Genomic DNA, 17609 nt, shown 5'->3' with positions numbered 1-17609 from the left:
GTTAAATTCAAGATTTGACATGAAAGATATGGGTTTAGCTGATGTTATATTTGCAGTCAAAATTTCAAAAATATCAGATGGGCTAGTTCTAAGTCAGTAACATTATGTAGACAAAATTTTGAAAAAGTTCAATAAGGAAAATATTGACTTGGTTAGAATATCGATAGATACAAGTTAACGTCTATTTAAAAATAAAGGTGAAAGTGTCTCTCAAGTAGAATACTCGAGAGTTATTGGAAGTCTAATGTACTTGATGAGTTGTACAAGACCAGACATAACCTACACAGTTAGTAAATTGAGTAGATACACGAGCAATCCAGGAGCTGATCACTGGAGATGAATAGTAAGAATACTAAGATACTTAAGATGTAATCGTGACTATGGACTACATTATACCAGATATCCAGCGGTTATTGAAGGATACAGTGATGCCAATTGGATATCTGATATAAAAGACTCAAAACTCATCAGTGGATTTGTGTTCACATTGGAAGGTGTTGCCATATCGTGAAAATCCTCTGAGCAAGCAGTTATAGCAAGACCTACGATGGAATCTGAGTTTATAGCTCTAGATAAATGTAGTGAAGAGGTCGAATGGTTGCACAACTTTTTAGAGGATATTCCAAGATAGTCAAACCCTGTGCCAGCGATTTGCATATATTGTGACAGTCAATCAGTAATAGGAAGGGCACAAAGTAACATGTACAATGGTAAGTCTATACATATACGTTGTAGACACAATACCATTAGATAACTACCATCAACTGGAGTGATTACTATTGACTATGTAAGATCAAAAGATAACATTGCGGATTAGCTAACCAAAGAGTTCAATAGAGAGTTAGTTGGGAAATAATAAAAAAGAATGGGACTTAAGCCCTTGAATGAATAAATTATTATAAAAGAAACCCAATCTAGTTGACGGGAGATCCCAAGATCTATGTTCAAAGGGACAACCTAATTGTAAAGACTTAATAAAATCACCGTGTGAGTGTTTCCTCCTGTCCATTCCTATGATGCAACAGTGATGCTCGCAAGGATGAAAGATAAGCAATAGGCTTTTAATGATTTTTATGCGTTAAAGTTCGAGCCAAGTAATGTGGGTTACTTGTAATAAGAAATCACCTATGTGAGAGAAGTGGGGCTGCTTTTAAGATAATTATGTGAGGCCTAATTCTTAAGAACTCTCACAGAATCAAGCATATGTTCATGGCCAAAACGAGCACAATAATGAGAACTGAATTGTGTCAGGAAGAATCATGTGTGGAATATATCATCGTTTACATAAATGGCAGAACAGTTCAAAGACAACACGTCTACTGATCAGTTAGTAAAGTAAATATGCTTTCACAAGTGAATGTTCAAAGGGTAATACCTACCTATCATATGTAGGCTTAAACCATTGAACTTTATCATCACGTCTTGTGTCTCACGGTCTCGTGTCTCTCCCAATTTTCATTATGTGGGAGATTGTTGGAAAAAATGAGTAAATGACTCACTTTTGGCAATATTTTCGGTGGGACCCGTTGGTCCAATTTGAAAGATCAAAGTTGATTCGTGTTCTCCTCCATGAGAGTATCAAAATCATATATTTACTTGCCATAAATGAAGTTCGGGTGAATGAGAAATTGAAGTTCAAAGATGACCATTGAAAGATGGCTTAAGCGGAAAAATTGCATTAGTCCCACATAGGAAAAATATGAAAGCAAGAACCACTTTAAATATGGTTGCACATTGGAAAGATGTAATCATGTGTAGTATAGATGCTCTTTCCACATGCGCGACAGGGGATACAAATCATGGATCAAAATTGCCTTCGGACCTTGAACTTGTGTGCGGGCGTAACCTGCGTACACAAATGTCGAACCAAACGGAGCGAAAATTGGCCCATTTGGAGTGTCCACGTTTTGCAATTTTTTGCTTTCTCCAACTAGGGATGTCAAACGGGCCGAGCAACTCGTCGGCTCGACCGCTCGACTCGTGGGCGGCTCGGTCGTCGAGGCCACGAGTAGCTCGTAGGCCTTGTGCCCAAGAGCCGAGCTCGTGGGCTCGTCCAAAAAATTGAAATTTTTAAAAAAAAAGGTGAAAAAAGAATTTAAAATTTTAAAAAAAAATACGAGCTCGCGAGCGGCTCATGGGCTCGACTCGGCTCGGCCCACGAGCTCGTGGCTTGTGAGCTCACGAGCTCATGGGCCAAGTCGACCTCACCCCCGAGCAACAAGTCGAGCTCATGGGTTAAAGGGCTGAGCTGGCTCGACTCGGCCCATTGCCATCCCTATCTCCAACTGACCTTTGAGTTTTCGAAAACTGCCAAAATTCCAGCAGAAATTGAAGTGGGTCCAATGTTTATTGCAAGAGTTAATGGCAGATGACCGATTTATTTTATATATTAAATCTCATATTTTTTTCGACAATTCTAGCATACTCGAAAATACAGGAGAAAAAAGAATGTGTCTGCACACACAAAAATATAGTCTGCATATTGCATAATTTTTCTGTCTGTATACGTAATCTCGATTTGGCCAAAACGAGCACAATAATGAGAACTGAATTGTGTCAGGAAGAATCATGTGTGGAATATATCATCGTTTACATAAATGGCAGAATAGTTCAAAGACAACACGTCTACTGGTAATCTCGATTTCTGTCCAAAGTCGTGGTGGAGATATTGTTCGAATACAAACTCAGTTTGCTAGAGTAATTTCTGCAGTGCTCAGATTCTACGGGTTTTACCGTTATATTTTGGGAAACAGACACTTAGATTAAATCTCAAATACCTACGGTGAGAGGGCGAATCTGTTTTAAGGAACTGTGTTCGCACAGGTCTCGAGTTGAAAATTTATTTATTTATGCAATTCACATATTTATTTATTTAGCGATTTACATATTTACAGTTTAATCTTATGCTTCATAGATTTTCCATTTTATTTTGTTATATGTGCTTCATATAATTTCACAGTTTATTATCTGTATGTCGGGAAAAAAAATCTGAAGAAAATTAATTAATTTGATAATATTTGGTTTGATAGTTGTCCAATCGGTATTTATTTAGATAATATATGCATATACGGTGAGTAGCATATACGGTACGTTGCATATACGGTAAGCTCTAAATACGGTATGTTGCATATACGGTATGTATAAATCCAACATGTAAAGTTGATATACGATATAAATGAATCCGATTTCATCCACTACACTAAAACCCAACAAAAATGTATAATGAAATTTTTTTAAAAAATAGATCAAATCTACTTGCACATCTTGATTGACAAATCATAATTTATAAAAAAATGTAGCCATCTTGTATCATAAAATATTAACAAAGTTGTCAACAAATATTATAAGCGTTCCATGATTCTAATGTTTTAAAAAAGGACAATGTTACATGTACCGAATTTTTCTACCGAATCTTTTACCTACGACTCACAACAAGGGTGAGGACCATGGACAGTCATTTTTAAATGAAAGATGTTATAGGTACATTAATATTCGCAACTTTTTTACAGCGCACACAGATACAAATGAGTGAGATTCATGATTAAAATAATCGTGAACCCCACCTTTGAAATGATATATTTACTTGCCATAAATGAAGTTCGGGTGAATGAGAAATTGAAGTTCAAAGATGACCATTGAAAGATGGCTTAAGTGGAAAAATTGCATTAGTCCCACATAGGAAAAATATGAAAGCAAGAACCACTTTAAATATGGTTGCACATTGGAAAGATGTAATCATGTGTAGTATAGATACTCTTTCCACATGCGCGACAGGGGATACAAATCATGGATCAAAATTGCCTTCGGACCTTGAACTTGTGTGCGGGCGTAACCTGCGTACACAAATGTCGAACCAAACGGAGCGAAAATTGGCCCATTTGAAGTGTCCACGTTTTGCAATTTTTTGCTTTCTCCAACTAGGGATGTCAAACGGGCCGAGCAACTCGTCGGCTCGACCGCTCGGCTCGGCCGTCGAGGCCACGAGCAGCTCGTAGGCCTTGTGCCCAAGAGCCGAGCTCGTGGGCTCGTCCAAAAAATTGAAATTTTAAAAAAAAAAGGTGAAAAAAGTATTTAAAATTTAAAAAAAAATACGAGCTCGAGAGCGCTCATGGGCTCGACTCGGTCCACGAGCTCATGGGCCAAGTCGACCTCACCCCCGAGCAACGAGTCGAGCTTGTGGGTTAAAGGGCTGAGCTGGCTCGACTCGGCCCATTGCCATCCCTATCTTCAACTGACCTTTGAGTTTTCGAAAACTGCCAAAACTCCAGCAGAAATTGAAGTGAATCCAATGTTTATTGCAAGAGTTAATGGCAGATGGCCGATTTATTTTATATATTAAATCTCATATTTTTTTCGACAATTCTAGCATACTCGAAAATACAGGAAAAAAAAGAATGTGTCTGCACACACAAAAATATAGTCTGCATATTGCATAATTTTTCTGTCTGTATACGTAATCTCGATTTCTGTCCAAAGTCGTGGTGGAGATATTGTTCGAATACAAACTCAGTTTGCTAGAGTAATTTCTGCAGTGCTCAAATTCTACGGGTTTTACCGTTATATTTTGGGAAACAGACACTCGGATTAAATCTCAAATACTTACGGTGAGAGGGCGAATCTGTTTTAAGGAACTGTGTTCGCACAAGTATCGAGTTGAAAATTTATTTATTTATGCAATTCACATATTTATTTAGTTAGCGATTTACATATTTACAGTTTAATCTTATGCTTCATAGATTTTCCATTTTATTTTGTTATATGTGCTTCATATAATTTCACAGTTTATTATCTGTATGTCGGGGAAAAAAATCTGAAGAAAATTAATTAATTTGATAATATTTGGTTTGATAATTGTCCAATCGGTATTTATTTAGATAATATATGCATATACGGTGAGTAGCATATACGGTACGTTGCATATACGGTAAGCTCTAAATACGGTACGTCGCATATACGGTATGTATAAATCCAACATGTAAAGTTCATATACGATATAGATGAATCCGATTTCATCCACTACACTAAAACCCAACAAAAATGTATAATGAAATTTTTTTTAAAAAATAGATCAAATCTACTTGTACATCTTGATTGACAAATCATAATTTATAAAAAAATGTAGCCATCTTGTATCATAAAATATTAACAAAGTTGTCAACAAATATTATAAGCGTTCCATAATTCTAATGTTTTAAAAAAGGACAATGTTACATGTACCGAATTTTTCTACCGAATCTTTTACCTACGACTCACAACAAGGGTGAGGACCACGGACAGTCATTTTTAAATGAAATATGTTATAGGTACATCAATATTCGCAACTTTTTTACAGCGCACACAGATACAAGTGAGTGAGATTCATGATTAAAATAATCGTGAACCCCACCTTTATGATACAGCTAAATAAAGCTGTCAAACAAATGCCGTAAAAAACAGTCATTTTCTTTTTAAATACACGCAGAACCGTTGTACATTGTGAGAGGTTGTGAGAGGGCACGCCATTCGGTAACCCATCTGTACACGTTTATTTATCCTTTAAAAAAATGCTTATGGTCGACGCAAATCAGTGGGCCAGCGTTCATTCAAAAGCTCCCAAATTACCGTCAGCGCTAAATCCCCGCAACGCATTCCACCGACAGCAGCATAGCGAAAAACAGGCTGTCCGGAAAATTTTGCACTCATAAATCTGTGATTCAAAGCAATCCTTATCATTCACAAACAAAAAAATTCAAATACTCGCTTTGACTCATTGTCTTCTTTCTAGATCTGAAAATAATCTGGAGTTTCTCTCTTTACATCAAGTAAGTTTCTTTATACTTCCCTCTTCATTTTGATCATCCAGATCTAATCAGTAATTAAATTTTATGTATATGTAAATGGTACTATTCATCTGCATGGTTTTTTTTTTTTTGGAACTAACTTTGTGAGTTTCTTGTAGTTTTTTCCGCAGGGTGTTATTCGTGACTGAAAATTATGCCTGGGGGCGCCGATTTGCATCCGAATGGTGCTGAGGCAAGAGCATCTCATTCAGTTTGTGATAATACGATCAATGGCAATGGGAATTGCCGAAATGGGTTCGATCCGAACTCAAAGAAATTCAAGATTTTCATAGGGTACGATCCGCGGGAGGATCTTGCTTATGAGGTCTGCCGCTACTCTCTGTTGAAGATATCCTCAATCCCTATTGAGATAATTCCCATTAAGCAATGTGAATTGCGCGAAAAGGGTGTTTACTGGCGCGAAAGAGGGAAGTTAGAGAGCACCGAATTCTCATTCTCTCGGTTTTTGACTCCGTATCTGGCAAATTATGAGGGATGGGCAATGTTTGTGGACTGTGATTTCTTGTATTTACGTGATATTAAAGAATTAGTCGATCTGATTGATGAAAAATATGCAATAATGTGTGTTCAACACGATTACACACCTAAGGAAACGACGAAAATGGATGGGGCAGTTCAAACCGTGTACCCGAGGAAGAATTGGTCTTCAATGGTGTTGTACAATTGTGGGCACCCAAAGAATCGAGTGCTAACCCCGGAAGTGGTGAACAAGGAGACTGGCGCATTTCTTCATAGGTTTCAGTGGTTAGATGACAAAGATATTGGAGAAATCCCATTTGTATGGAACTTCCTTGTTGGACATAACAGGATTGTTGAGGGCAATCCGAGCACATTCCCCAAGGCGTTACATTATACGCTTGGGGGGCCATGGTTCGAGCAATGGAAGGATTGTGAGTTTGGGGATCTGTGGTTGAAAGAGTTGGAGGAGTACAAGAAGGAAGCTGAGAAAAAGTTGGATTAGGTGGATATATTAATGCCTTGATAATAATTCATTCAATAGCCGATGCAAGTAGGACTTGCCTATTTACCATTTGTTTCCTTGATTTTTTCCACATGTTCACTTAGAGGATGTCGACCGATGAAGTTGGTATTTTCTAGTAGTTATACATGTTCATGACATAGTTTAATCTATCGTTCAATTTGTGATGGTTCATGTCATTAATTTAATGATATTCTTGAGATCTGATTGTGGCAATAACAACTGTTAGCTAGTGTTGCTTGGACTAAAAAAAATGCAGATTGTTTAAAATGGATATATATTTACATTGTAATAGCTAATTAGATACAACATTAATGGTTTTCCCCCTACTTTTTGTAGTGTTGCTGTTGGGAATTCTTTCCATGAGTGAACTCAGGTCGATTTTTCAGTTATAAATTCGTGCATTTTCCTCTCTTTTGAATGGATATTTTTCGTATACTAGCTGTTCGTCTTAAACTTGGAATTCGTGCATTTGCTTCTCTACCGTATGCTGCTACAACTATCTTGGCTGAATCATCTTTGTGCTTCAGATATGTTACCTTGTAGCATTTATTCTAAAACGTCTTTTATTTCATCTGTTACTTCATGGAGATATGGAAAATTTTAAAAGAGGGAACATGAAGCTTACTCTGTAGTCTGTGAAAACTCTGTAAAATCAAGTTTTCTCATTTGAAATGTGAGTCATTCACTCATTCCTGAACCTGAACTTGTTTGTTTTGCCTTTGCTGAATAACTCTCAACGTCCTGTATCTGTTATGCTGTATTAATTTGCTCTTTTTTAACTGGTTTGGGGACTGCAAAAGTTACAAATTCCCTTATACTTGGCTTTCCCTGTGTTGTTATCAAGCTAGTCAAATAATTGACTTACAGTATACCTGAAGCTTTTCCCAAATGACTTCCATTCATGAGAAGGCTATCTAATTACTTCCTGTTTCAGGTTTAGTTTCTTTGATAAGGGATTTGCTACATAGATAATTCACTCTTTTGCAACTTCGTTCGGTTTTTTTATTAATTGGATCTATAATTGAGGCCATTGTAGCTCCATGAGAGAAATGTTACGGTTTTTTAGTACGAGTTGTACTCTGGTTCATTGTGAAAGTATGCTTTCGATAGTGCTCTATTGAGATATGACCTCTAATCAATGCCTATTGTATGCATGACATCATAAGTAGAGCATCGTCCATGTCGATTTTGTTATTAATTCTACTAAAGATAAACAAACAAACTAACACTATGGAAAATCACTAGAAAAATTGCAAATGCAGGATGATTCATTAAGACCAAAGTTTAAGTGTTAGAACGTACAATTTCACAATGGTAGTCCAATGAAATATCTCTTATCAAGTTAAGACTGTGCATTCATGTGATCATTCTAATATTTCTAATTTAATTTATATTGTGTCATACAAAATCAAAACTACTTTATACGTTAATTCACTATAGCTCCATGTGAATTGTAGCATTAGAAAAGAGGAATATTCAATTATAAAACTGCACAAATCATGAACGTATATTTTTATCTTCTATCCAAATTTGTAATTTTCGTATTAAGAGCAATAATATGTGTATTATCTCTTGAACTCCATACGGTTCTCAATTCAATCAATTATTGGTTAGATAACATAAAACATTAAGAATAATAACATAAACACCACATCGTATTGTATTTAACTTCAAAATTAGATATAATAATCAAACATTCATAATATGGTTACAGAATTAGCCCAAAATTCAATTACACATCACCAACTCGTAAATAAAACTCTGAGCATCACCTTATCTTCTTCAACTTCAAAATAAATCTCAAAAATCCTATTAATTTAGCCTCTGTTTGGCTAAATGAATTGTATGGTCAAACATTTTATAACAATACGTTTCAATAGACTAACAAGTGCTATCCATTTATCCATCACTCATCTTTATATATTTATAAATAAATTGTTTATAAATTATTTTCAAATGGGAACTACGTGTAGAATACAATTGTGTGAGTGAAGTCCTCATTTATATGCCAAAGACATGAAGTATATATCAATGTTCTAAAAGGCTCGACAAAGCTCCACCTAGGCACGCCTAGATATGAGGCATCTCAAAATGCCATGCAACAGTAATTGAAAGCTGAATTTGTTCAATTGATTGTATACCCAAGGTCGTATTATAGTCCTGAGCATTCTACTATCTATAATTGGATGGAAAAATAGTGTGGGACCCGTCAATTGAAAGAGGTACAATTGCCTATAGCAATTCTGCGAACTAGTTATGGTTTCCCAAAAGTTGTAGTAATATTTTGGGCCTAATTTGGTGATGTTGCTCCATCAGAGTGGACGTGTAGATGAGATGCGATGAGATGAATGGTGGTGGTCGATGGTAATGGGTGTCGCCAAAGGTAGTGTTCACAGTTTGTGAAGGGGATGAAAATCAAGGCTATTTTTGATAGATTTCTTTCTTCTAAAATGGTTGTTTGGCTTGGTTGTTACGGGTGTGATATCGCTGGTGTGCGGTACTTTTTAGTGGCTTTGGTTGTCGGCTGGTGGTGGATTTGGATTGGCTTTTTTGGTTTGGGCTTTTTACTTTTCCTCTTTTATTATTTTATATATTATATCAAGTTTACCTTTTTTATTTTTCTTTATAGACTAAGGGCCCGTTTGGTAGAGATTTTGAGAATTGATTTTTTGACCGTTAGAAAAAAAGTGGGGTCCACATGTGAGAGAAGAAGTCAAAAATTACGGCTTGAATAGTAAAATAACGGTCAAAAAATCAATTTTTTGGGGTAAAAAATCCCTACCAAACGGGGCCTAATTAAAATATGGTCAGAATCACTTTTTGAATCAAGTAACGGAAAATTGGACGGATTCCATCTAAAAGGGCCTCATATCCAACGTTTTGAAAGGTTTGGCTGACGCTACAACAAATGAAAGGTTAAGAGAAAATTGTTAGTATTTAAAAGGTTTGGAGCTTCTACTACAATTATCCCATTTAAAAAACTAAAACGCAAAGGTGGAAATAATTATTCACGTACTTTTTTCCTCTTTTTTACTTTTACCTACTTTTTGGAGGAAAATAAATAGGACATAGACAAATGTTTTAAGCATTATGAATGGCTATTATGTAGTGAAGGCTTGTTTGGTTTCAATTATTATTCATTATAATTAAAAAATCAAAAGAAAATATTTAATTTTACCATACATTCGTAAAACACAGAATTATTGCTCACTTATCAAATGTAAAAATGTGTCCAAGGATAGATCTGTAATTTCGTTTTCTTTCTACAGCCTTGGATACCATTTAATCGTCGCCGTTCTTGCCCATTTCTACTGCTTCAACTCCGACCACAATTTCTTACATTTTTACGTTCATTACGAAACTAATTCGCGCAAATTCTCTGAATTTGTGAAACTGAGGTATTCATAAAGATTCAAGAGGAGTATATGTATATATAAATGATGGGTGGCGCGTCGCTGGATGGATTGCAAGATCACCTGAAGCTGGCTAGAGAATACGCTTTGGAAGGACTGTATGACACTTCCATTATTTTCTTCGATGGCGCCATTGCTCAGATCAACAAGTATATATATCTCAATTTCAAATTTTTACCTTTTCCCTTTCCTTTTCGTTAGTACGTGTTTTAATATTCAGTTGCATCTGAATATATTTTAAATTTGAAGAAATGGGTTGATTTTGATTTGCATCTTTGATTTGAAATTTTGCTCTTTTAGAATAGACAGGAACTGGGGAAATTCTTTTCTGAATTTTAGAGTTTCAGTTTGTAAATTCTGATGTGTATCGAAAATTATTATGAGCTTGTTATGGTTGGAGCTCAACTTCAACCAAAACCAATTAATTTCCAACCAAACTCAACCAATAACGAGCAATTATAAAATCAAGATGCAGAGACAGATTGTAATTACTCAAATTGAAGGAATATAAACTGAAATTACAAACTAGAACCAGTTTATGTCCAACCAAAATCAACCATTCATTCCCTTAATTGAAGTTTCAATTACAGTGCCGACTTACAAGTAAAAAACAAAATATAAAAGAGAAATAGATAGACCAGCAGAAGAGAGAAAAGAAACAGAGAGATGGAGAACAGAATAAGAGCAGGAAGAGAAGAGGAAGAAGAATACCAGGTAGAGGAGAAACGCAGCAGCAGAGAGATAAGAAGAGAAGAAGAACAGCAAGGGAAAGAGGAGAAATGGCGGAGAAGAGGAGGAGAAGAAGGATACCAGAGAGAAAAGTGGATTTTTCACGATAATCATTCACACCCTTCTCCCAATTCCCTCTCTAGGTTATAATAGAAAACAAAAGCTTGAAAGAAGACAAAATAAGAAATGTGTTAACTTTTACAATATTTAATTTGAATCCGAAATGACACCGTTTCCCAAATTGAGTTTTAGGTAAAACTGTTGGCTGCATTTTCTTCTTCATCTGCTTGTCTTGCTCTGGTCTCCCTATTCCTTTCTTTCCCAACCTCAGTTGGCCTCCTTGCTTCTCCTCCTCATAACAGAGCTCAGATTCGAATTTGATAAATTTCTAACTTGGAATGGAAATTCGGGGAAAGTACATCGAAATATAGCTGATTTTTTTTTTTTATTTTGTATTTTTGGGGTTTTTAGCTTGTCCTATGGTTTTATGTATTACAGTTATAAAGCTAAAGTATCAGGTTATAAAAGTATTCTACATGTTTACGAAGAAATTGCTGTCATTAACTCTCTCGTGTTGAAATCTTTTGTTTAAAATTTCTTATATCTTGTTCTTCATTTTCCTGAATTTTAGGCATTTAAATACAGTCGAGGACCCTCTACTGCGTACGAAATGGATGAATGCGAAGAAAGCAATTTCAGAAGAAGCGGAGGTTGTGAAGCAATTAGATGCTGAGAAAAGGTCGTTCAAGGAGGTTCCTATTGGCAGGCGGCCTAATTCACCTCCAATTTCGACGAAGTCGTCCTTTGTATTTCAGCCATTGGATGAGTATCCAGTGTCATCAAGTGCTCCAATGGATGATCCCGATGTGTGGCGACCTCCTACTCGAGATCCTTCGAGTAGAAGACCTACAAGAACTGGTCAAGTTGGCATGAGGAAGTCACCACAAGACGGGACTTGGGCACGTGGAGGTTCCACAAAAACAGGAACAGCTGGTCGTGGAGGAAGGACAGGTGGCTCTAGTAAGTCGAACACCGGAGTTCGAGCATCAACTACTGCAAAGAAGGGAGCTGGGAAATTGGCCTCTGGAAAAGCAGATTCAGTAGTAAGTTTTTCTTCTGGAGATGTAGTTTGTTTAATGATGTTGGCATTTTTACTTATGGGTTGGAAAAAGTATACTCTTCTCTGTTATGAGGTACTAGGTTAGCTAACTAATTCTTTTGCTTTATGCAAGATCAATTGCCTAGGATTCTATTTGAGACATTGGTGATTAAATGGGGAATGTCACCCTTCCCTTATTGGTGGTTGGGAAGACTAGGAAGTGTTACCATTCAAATGACAAAATAGATCCATGACAATGTTATTAGCAGAACCATTACAATATACAAGCATTCCAACTATAGTTCTAATTAGCAATTAATGTACAAATTATCTAAGGTGTCTAATTAGAAAATTAGTGTAATGTCAGGTCATTTTATTTCATCAATGGTTATTAAGGTATGCACTGCACAATTCTTCTTCTCTCCACTTTTGATATGAGAAAAGATAATGAAAAGCGAGTGTTCATGTTATTCGAATGCCGTTGGTCAAGGAGGCATGTTTATTTCATTGTTATCTTTCAAAGCACAGCAGAAGTGTTGGTTCAGGCCAGATACACTTGAAGTGGTTTTTCTAATTAAATGTCTAAGCTTTTGCTTTGAGCATCTACTCTTGCTAACTTTTCTAGCTCCTAGAAAAGATGAATTCAAATTGTCCTACCAGCCGTTTAAAATTTAAATATTTACACCTCAATATGATTAAAATTTTTCGCCTCTCCTTTATTTGATGAACTCTATTATGACATTGAAGATTGGGGTATCCAAGATCCTGAGGGATTGGTGTGGTTATCATTTAGAGTACATAGTTACTGCTTCAGTTCATGTAAGAACTGTCCATGGAGATATTTGAGAGTCTGATCACATGGTCCTTGAGTTCTTTTAGCCATAGTTTTGTATGACCTATACTTTTACAAAGGGTACGTAGTCGTCCAAGATTCCTTGAGTTAATACTACTTGTTTTCCTATTCAATATTCCTTTTGATGTCAAAATTTAAACAAATGAATACACAGATTCAACAATAGAGAACCTAAGATGTTGGCAAGTTGAATGAAGATATGTTTGAATTTCCAATTGTGCATATTCATACAGACTTGTCACGTTTATCAGACTGATTATTAAGAGAGTTCTTGGTTTAGAATTTTGATCTGTTTATCTAATCATGTGATATAATTAAGGCTTGAACATTGTATCTGAGTTTCAATCTTCTAATCATTTCTTATGCAACTAAATGTCAAACAGTGTTCTCAATATCTTTCAACAAACATGCTAAACTTTTTGAGTAGTTTAATAATTAATTATTTATCTAAATACCTACAATTTTATTTTTAGTTTTTATTTATTTATTTTTATATGTAAATAGATTAACTTACCTGAAGTATTTCTCCTCTTAATTCCCCTTCTCTGTCCTTCTGGTTTCTTGATGTCCTATATTAGATATGTATTTTGCAAAGTTTATGCACAAATTTCTGTGCATGAAATCTACATACATAGTGGAGATTCATTATGCAATAGGAATATTGAAATTTTTCCATGAGGCCTTAGCTTTTGCCCTTTCAAAGGGAGTATAGAAATGTTTACTTACAGAGGGAATAGATATATTACTTACTTTGAGTTGCTGGCTTCTTATTACCCTGAATCCAGTGTAGGTTCTGTATTCACGATTGGTTGGTTGTACTATTCTTCATGTGCTTCTTTCTGATTTTTGTTGCAATTGTCAGAATGGTGATGATGCTGAAGATGGAAAGCCGAAAAAAGTGCAATATGAAGGGCCTGATGCAGACTTGGCTGCTATGCTCGAAAGGGATGTCTTGGAAACCAGTCCTGGTGTCAGATGGGATGATGTGGCTGGGTTGAGCGAAGCAAAAAGACTTTTAGAAGAAGCTGTAGTTCTTCCACTGTGGATGCCCGAGTATTTCCAGGTATCAGATATTAATCGAAGCTTAATAAATTTACTTTGAATCTTTTACCCCCATCTTCCTCAAAGTCACTTGATATTCTGTAGTTTTAGTATTAAATATGCAATTAATTTGATATGATGGAATCTCTGATGCGTGACGATGCACATAACATGTCAGCCTGTATATATCTCATGTTTTATTCTGCTCTCAGCTATATATTTGATGCGTGACGATACACGTAATATGTCAGCCCGTGTATATCTCAAATTTTATTCCGCTCTCTTCATGGCTGATTTCATGTCGCATTATTCAGAGCACGACAGTAGAAGTACTTTGGGCGATTCATTTATTGTTCCTTAAATGTAGAGAGAGATTTATATATCTAGACTTAAAATAGAGATTGTCCTTCCATTGCTCGTTCCCTACATGCATGGATTATGACATTTAATCTTTGATATGTATTTCGTTTCAGGGAATTAGGAGACCGTGGAAAGGTGTACTCATGTTTGGCCCTCCTGGTACTGGGAAGACACTTCTAGCTAAAGCTGTTGCTACTGAGTGTGGTACAACATTTTTCAACGTTTCTTCTGCTACCCTGGCTTCAAAGTGGCGTGGGGAGAGTGAACGAATGGTCCGGTGTTTGTTTGATCTTGCAAGAGCTCATGCTCCTAGTACAATATTCATTGACGAGATTGATTCTCTTTGCAATGCTCGAGGGTAAGAATTTTATTATTTTGTACAGACAATTTTTAAATTTGGCAAATGGGCCATCTTGCCTGATTTTATTCCTCTACAGTCATTTCAGCAGTTATGTGAGTTGGGGTACCCAAATGCATGTACGACATAGATCTGCTTACATTTCAATACTAATCGAATTCTCCATTTTAGTCCGCCGAATCTTTTTGGTCAGTCTGTTTTGTCTTGCTTGCATAAATACCTTACAGACACAATTGAACTGCCTTTATACTTGTACTTCAGATGAAGGAAAGCTTATTTTTTACTGTCGAATTCACACATGTTCATATGTATTTACGTCGAGCCCCTTTTTATGAAACTAATTTTTAGGGCATCAGGAGAGCACGAATCATCCCGACGGGTCAAATCAGAGCTTCTAGTTCAGGTAGATGGCGTCAACGCTTCTTCCATCAATGAAGATGGTACTCGCAAGATAGTGATGGTTCTAGCAGCTACAAATTTTCCTTGGGATATAGATGAGGCATTGAGGTCTGGTCTTGTTTCGTTCACTTTCTTCTTATTTGATTTTATTTCTTGATGTTCTTCGTAGGGTGGTTTTTGATCTGATACATCAATGATTAATGCAGGAGGCGACTGGAGAAGAGAATATACATTCCACTTCCAAATTTTGAGAGTCGCAAGGCGCTAATAAAGATCAATTTGAAAACTGTTGAGGTAAGTCTTACTGCCTAGAGGGCACCAGGCAAGTTTATTAATGGGTCCGGTTGGGTATTCATAAGGTCATGATTTGGGATTCTGCCAACTTGGAATTCAAATATATTATCAAAATTTAAACTGCTTTGAATGGCCGGAATCAGGTTTCTTGTGCTGGCACTATCATTGCTCAACTCACATCTATGTAGTTTTCGATTCTTAAGCAGGATATATATTCTTCGTTTGACAATTATTGGTAGATTCTCATTTTGTTTACTTGCAATATACGTACATGCTGAGATATCAGGTGGCTTCAGATGTGGATATTGATGAAGTGGCTCGTAGGACAAAGGGATACAGTGGAGACGATCTAACAAATGTTTGCCGGGATGCTTCTTTGAATGGCATGAGGCGTAAGATAGCAGGAAAGACACGTGATGAGATCAAGAACATGTCCAAGGATGAGATTTCAAATGATCCCGTTGCTATGTGCGATTTTTTAGAAGCCTTGACTAAGGTTCAACCAAGTGTTTCAGCAGCTGATATTGAAAAGCACGAGAAGTGGTCTGCTGAATTTGGTTCAGCGTAGAAGGGCTAACTCATATTAGTATTGCAATCCTCTGTTTTTTCGTGCCTCATTTCCTTTTGAGGTCACACTTGATCATTTTTTGGTTTGATTCTAAACCAGTGTTGATTATGATTTGATTGATGAGAGGTCTTTGCATTTTGTTTCCTGTGTACGAGTAACCATGTAGCAAAACCTGATGTTCATTCATATACTGACTGGAATTTCAGAATTACTATTAACCTCATTCAGTGCTGCTGAGCAATTCGTTTGGACAACATTTCCCTTCACTTATTATTTTGTTTTGTTTATTAAAAAGACATTAGCAGAAGTATATCAAGAACTGAATGTAGAATTATGAAATCAATCAACATAACTAAATTCAGACGAGGGACCCGAACATGGAACTTTTTTTTTTTTCTTCTTTTTATTATTTGGCTTAAAAGATGATGTTTTTTAATTTTTATTAGCACAACCAAACATGTTTGACCCATCGACGTAAATAAATTGTCAAACTGCATTATATTTAGCAAATTAATAGTCACAAACCGCAACAGTGTATAGTTATCTAGATAGTATCCAAGTAATAATTCAGCACTATCGCCTTTGGAAATTGATTACCTTGATGCAAAAGGCAAATGTGAAAACAAATATAATTGTGAATCCGACAATGACAACTGCAACTACTCCGAGAAAATCATGTCTGAATCCATAGAAACTTCTCAAGAATTCCTTCACTGTTTGCTGTGTGTCAAGCACGTCCTCCATATCACCAAACTGTGACACAAGTAGGCCATATAATGTCCAAGAAAGAGGACATGCCCAATAGTACCATCTCCACCACACTGGAATCCTCTGTTGTCAACGAAAGAGACCAATTAAGAAACAATTATATCTCGACTCAGGTCTCCAATCTAATTCTTGACTTGCAAGTTTCCCAACCTTTCAATATAGTTGCACAGCTAGTCTCCAATGATGGAAACTATCTAGAAGTCAGATGAATTATGTAACCCTCACAGGAGCAACATCGTGAAGAGAAAACCGTTAAGAGTTTTGCCTTAAGTAGAACGAACACGGACAAGCAATGTGGACACATGCTTTTTTTCTAAAAAGTACGCCACACACAGAGACAACTGGATTTAAATTTTTTAATACATTAAATTTATATATTATATCTTTATTTATTTAATTTAAAGTATAGTATACGGCAAATTCAATGTCGACCATTTACTCGAGGAATATCCATTAAGTATCTGAACATTAGAAATATCAAATATACAAAAAATAGGACATATCACGTGGCTTGTCAGACCCATGTCATGGATATAGCCCCCGCTTGGCCCCCATTCTATCCAAATTTTATTGGTTGGAATAGTATTTTTTTGAAAAATGTATGGTTGAAAAAGAACGAAAAAATTTTGTTTTACGTGTAATATTATTTTATGGAAAATTGTGTGATTAAAAATAAGAGAGAGAAAAAGAATGAAAAGGAGAATGGGGGCCAAACGAGGGCATAATGTCAGACACGACATGATGTGTATTGAACATGGACACCGCCTTTGTAGGAGTGTCAGTGCACCATAGGAGTGCACTTCATAAAGTTGGCCATAATATAGCGTTATGATTTAATAGAGTTTAGAGTTTTGGATGATATGCATCGTTGGTGACTAGTTGTGCAACTATATTGAAAGGTTTGG

General features: G+C 36.1%; 3 protein-coding genes across 3 annotated transcripts in view; 2 read left to right on the top strand and 1 right to left on the bottom strand.

Moving 5' to 3' along the window:
* Positions 1-5535: 5535 nt before the first annotated feature.
* LOC111376974 (protein CDI-like) lies at positions 5536-7176 on the top strand. The gene is made up of 2 exons (XM_022999984.1): positions 5536-5801; positions 5939-7176. Exon 2 carries the CDS (start codon positions 5974-5976, stop codon positions 6799-6801), a length of 828 nt encoding a protein of 275 aa, XP_022855752.1. The 5' UTR covers positions 5536-5801; positions 5939-5973; the 3' UTR covers positions 6802-7176.
* A 2898-nt stretch (positions 7177-10074) lies between these two features.
* LOC111376973 (katanin p60 ATPase-containing subunit A1-like) lies at positions 10075-16190 on the top strand. The gene is made up of 7 exons (XM_022999983.1): positions 10075-10384; positions 11596-12067; positions 13779-13979; positions 14431-14675; positions 15024-15182; positions 15281-15368; positions 15655-16190. Exons 1-7 carry the CDS (start codon positions 10260-10262, stop codon positions 15934-15936), a joined length of 1572 nt encoding a protein of 523 aa, XP_022855751.1. The 5' UTR covers positions 10075-10259; the 3' UTR covers positions 15937-16190.
* The window catches only part of LOC111376977 (pleiotropic drug resistance protein 1-like), a 12286-nt gene continuing 10796 nt past the window's right edge, over positions 16120-17609 (bottom strand). Inside the window, exons 22-24 of the mRNA XM_022999990.1 lie at positions 17144-17165; positions 16534-16767; positions 16120-16197 (exon numbers count right to left, since the gene is read on the bottom strand). Of these exons, the coding sequence (XP_022855758.1) occupies positions 16120-16197; positions 16534-16767; positions 17144-17165 (334 nt within the window). The remainder of the gene's footprint in view (positions 16198-16533; positions 16768-17143; positions 17166-17609) is intronic.

Source organism: Olea europaea, unplaced genomic scaffold (assembly GCF_002742605.1).
Source record: "Olea europaea var. sylvestris unplaced genomic scaffold, O_europaea_v1 scaffold1590, whole genome shotgun sequence".
NCBI lineage: Eukaryota > Viridiplantae > Streptophyta > Magnoliopsida > Lamiales > Oleaceae > Olea > Olea europaea.
Note: the sequence above shows the minus strand (reverse complement) of the source record. Positions and strands in the feature narration are given on the sequence as shown.

Coding starts and splice junctions, on each gene's coding strand:
- LOC111376974 (XM_022999984.1), top strand. CDS start 5,974: ATGCCTGGGGGCGCCGATTTGCATCCGAATGGTGCTGAGGCAAGAGCA.
- LOC111376973 (XM_022999983.1), top strand. CDS start 10,260: ATGATGGGTGGCGCGTCGCTGGATGGATTGCAAGATCACCTGAAGCTG. Junction 10,385..11,595: donor GCCATTGCTCAGATCAACAA/GTATATATATCT, acceptor CCTGAATTTTAG/GCATTTAAATACAGTCGAGG. Junction 13,980..14,430: donor GGATGCCCGAGTATTTCCAG/GTATCAGATATT, acceptor ATTTCGTTTCAG/GGAATTAGGAGACCGTGGAA.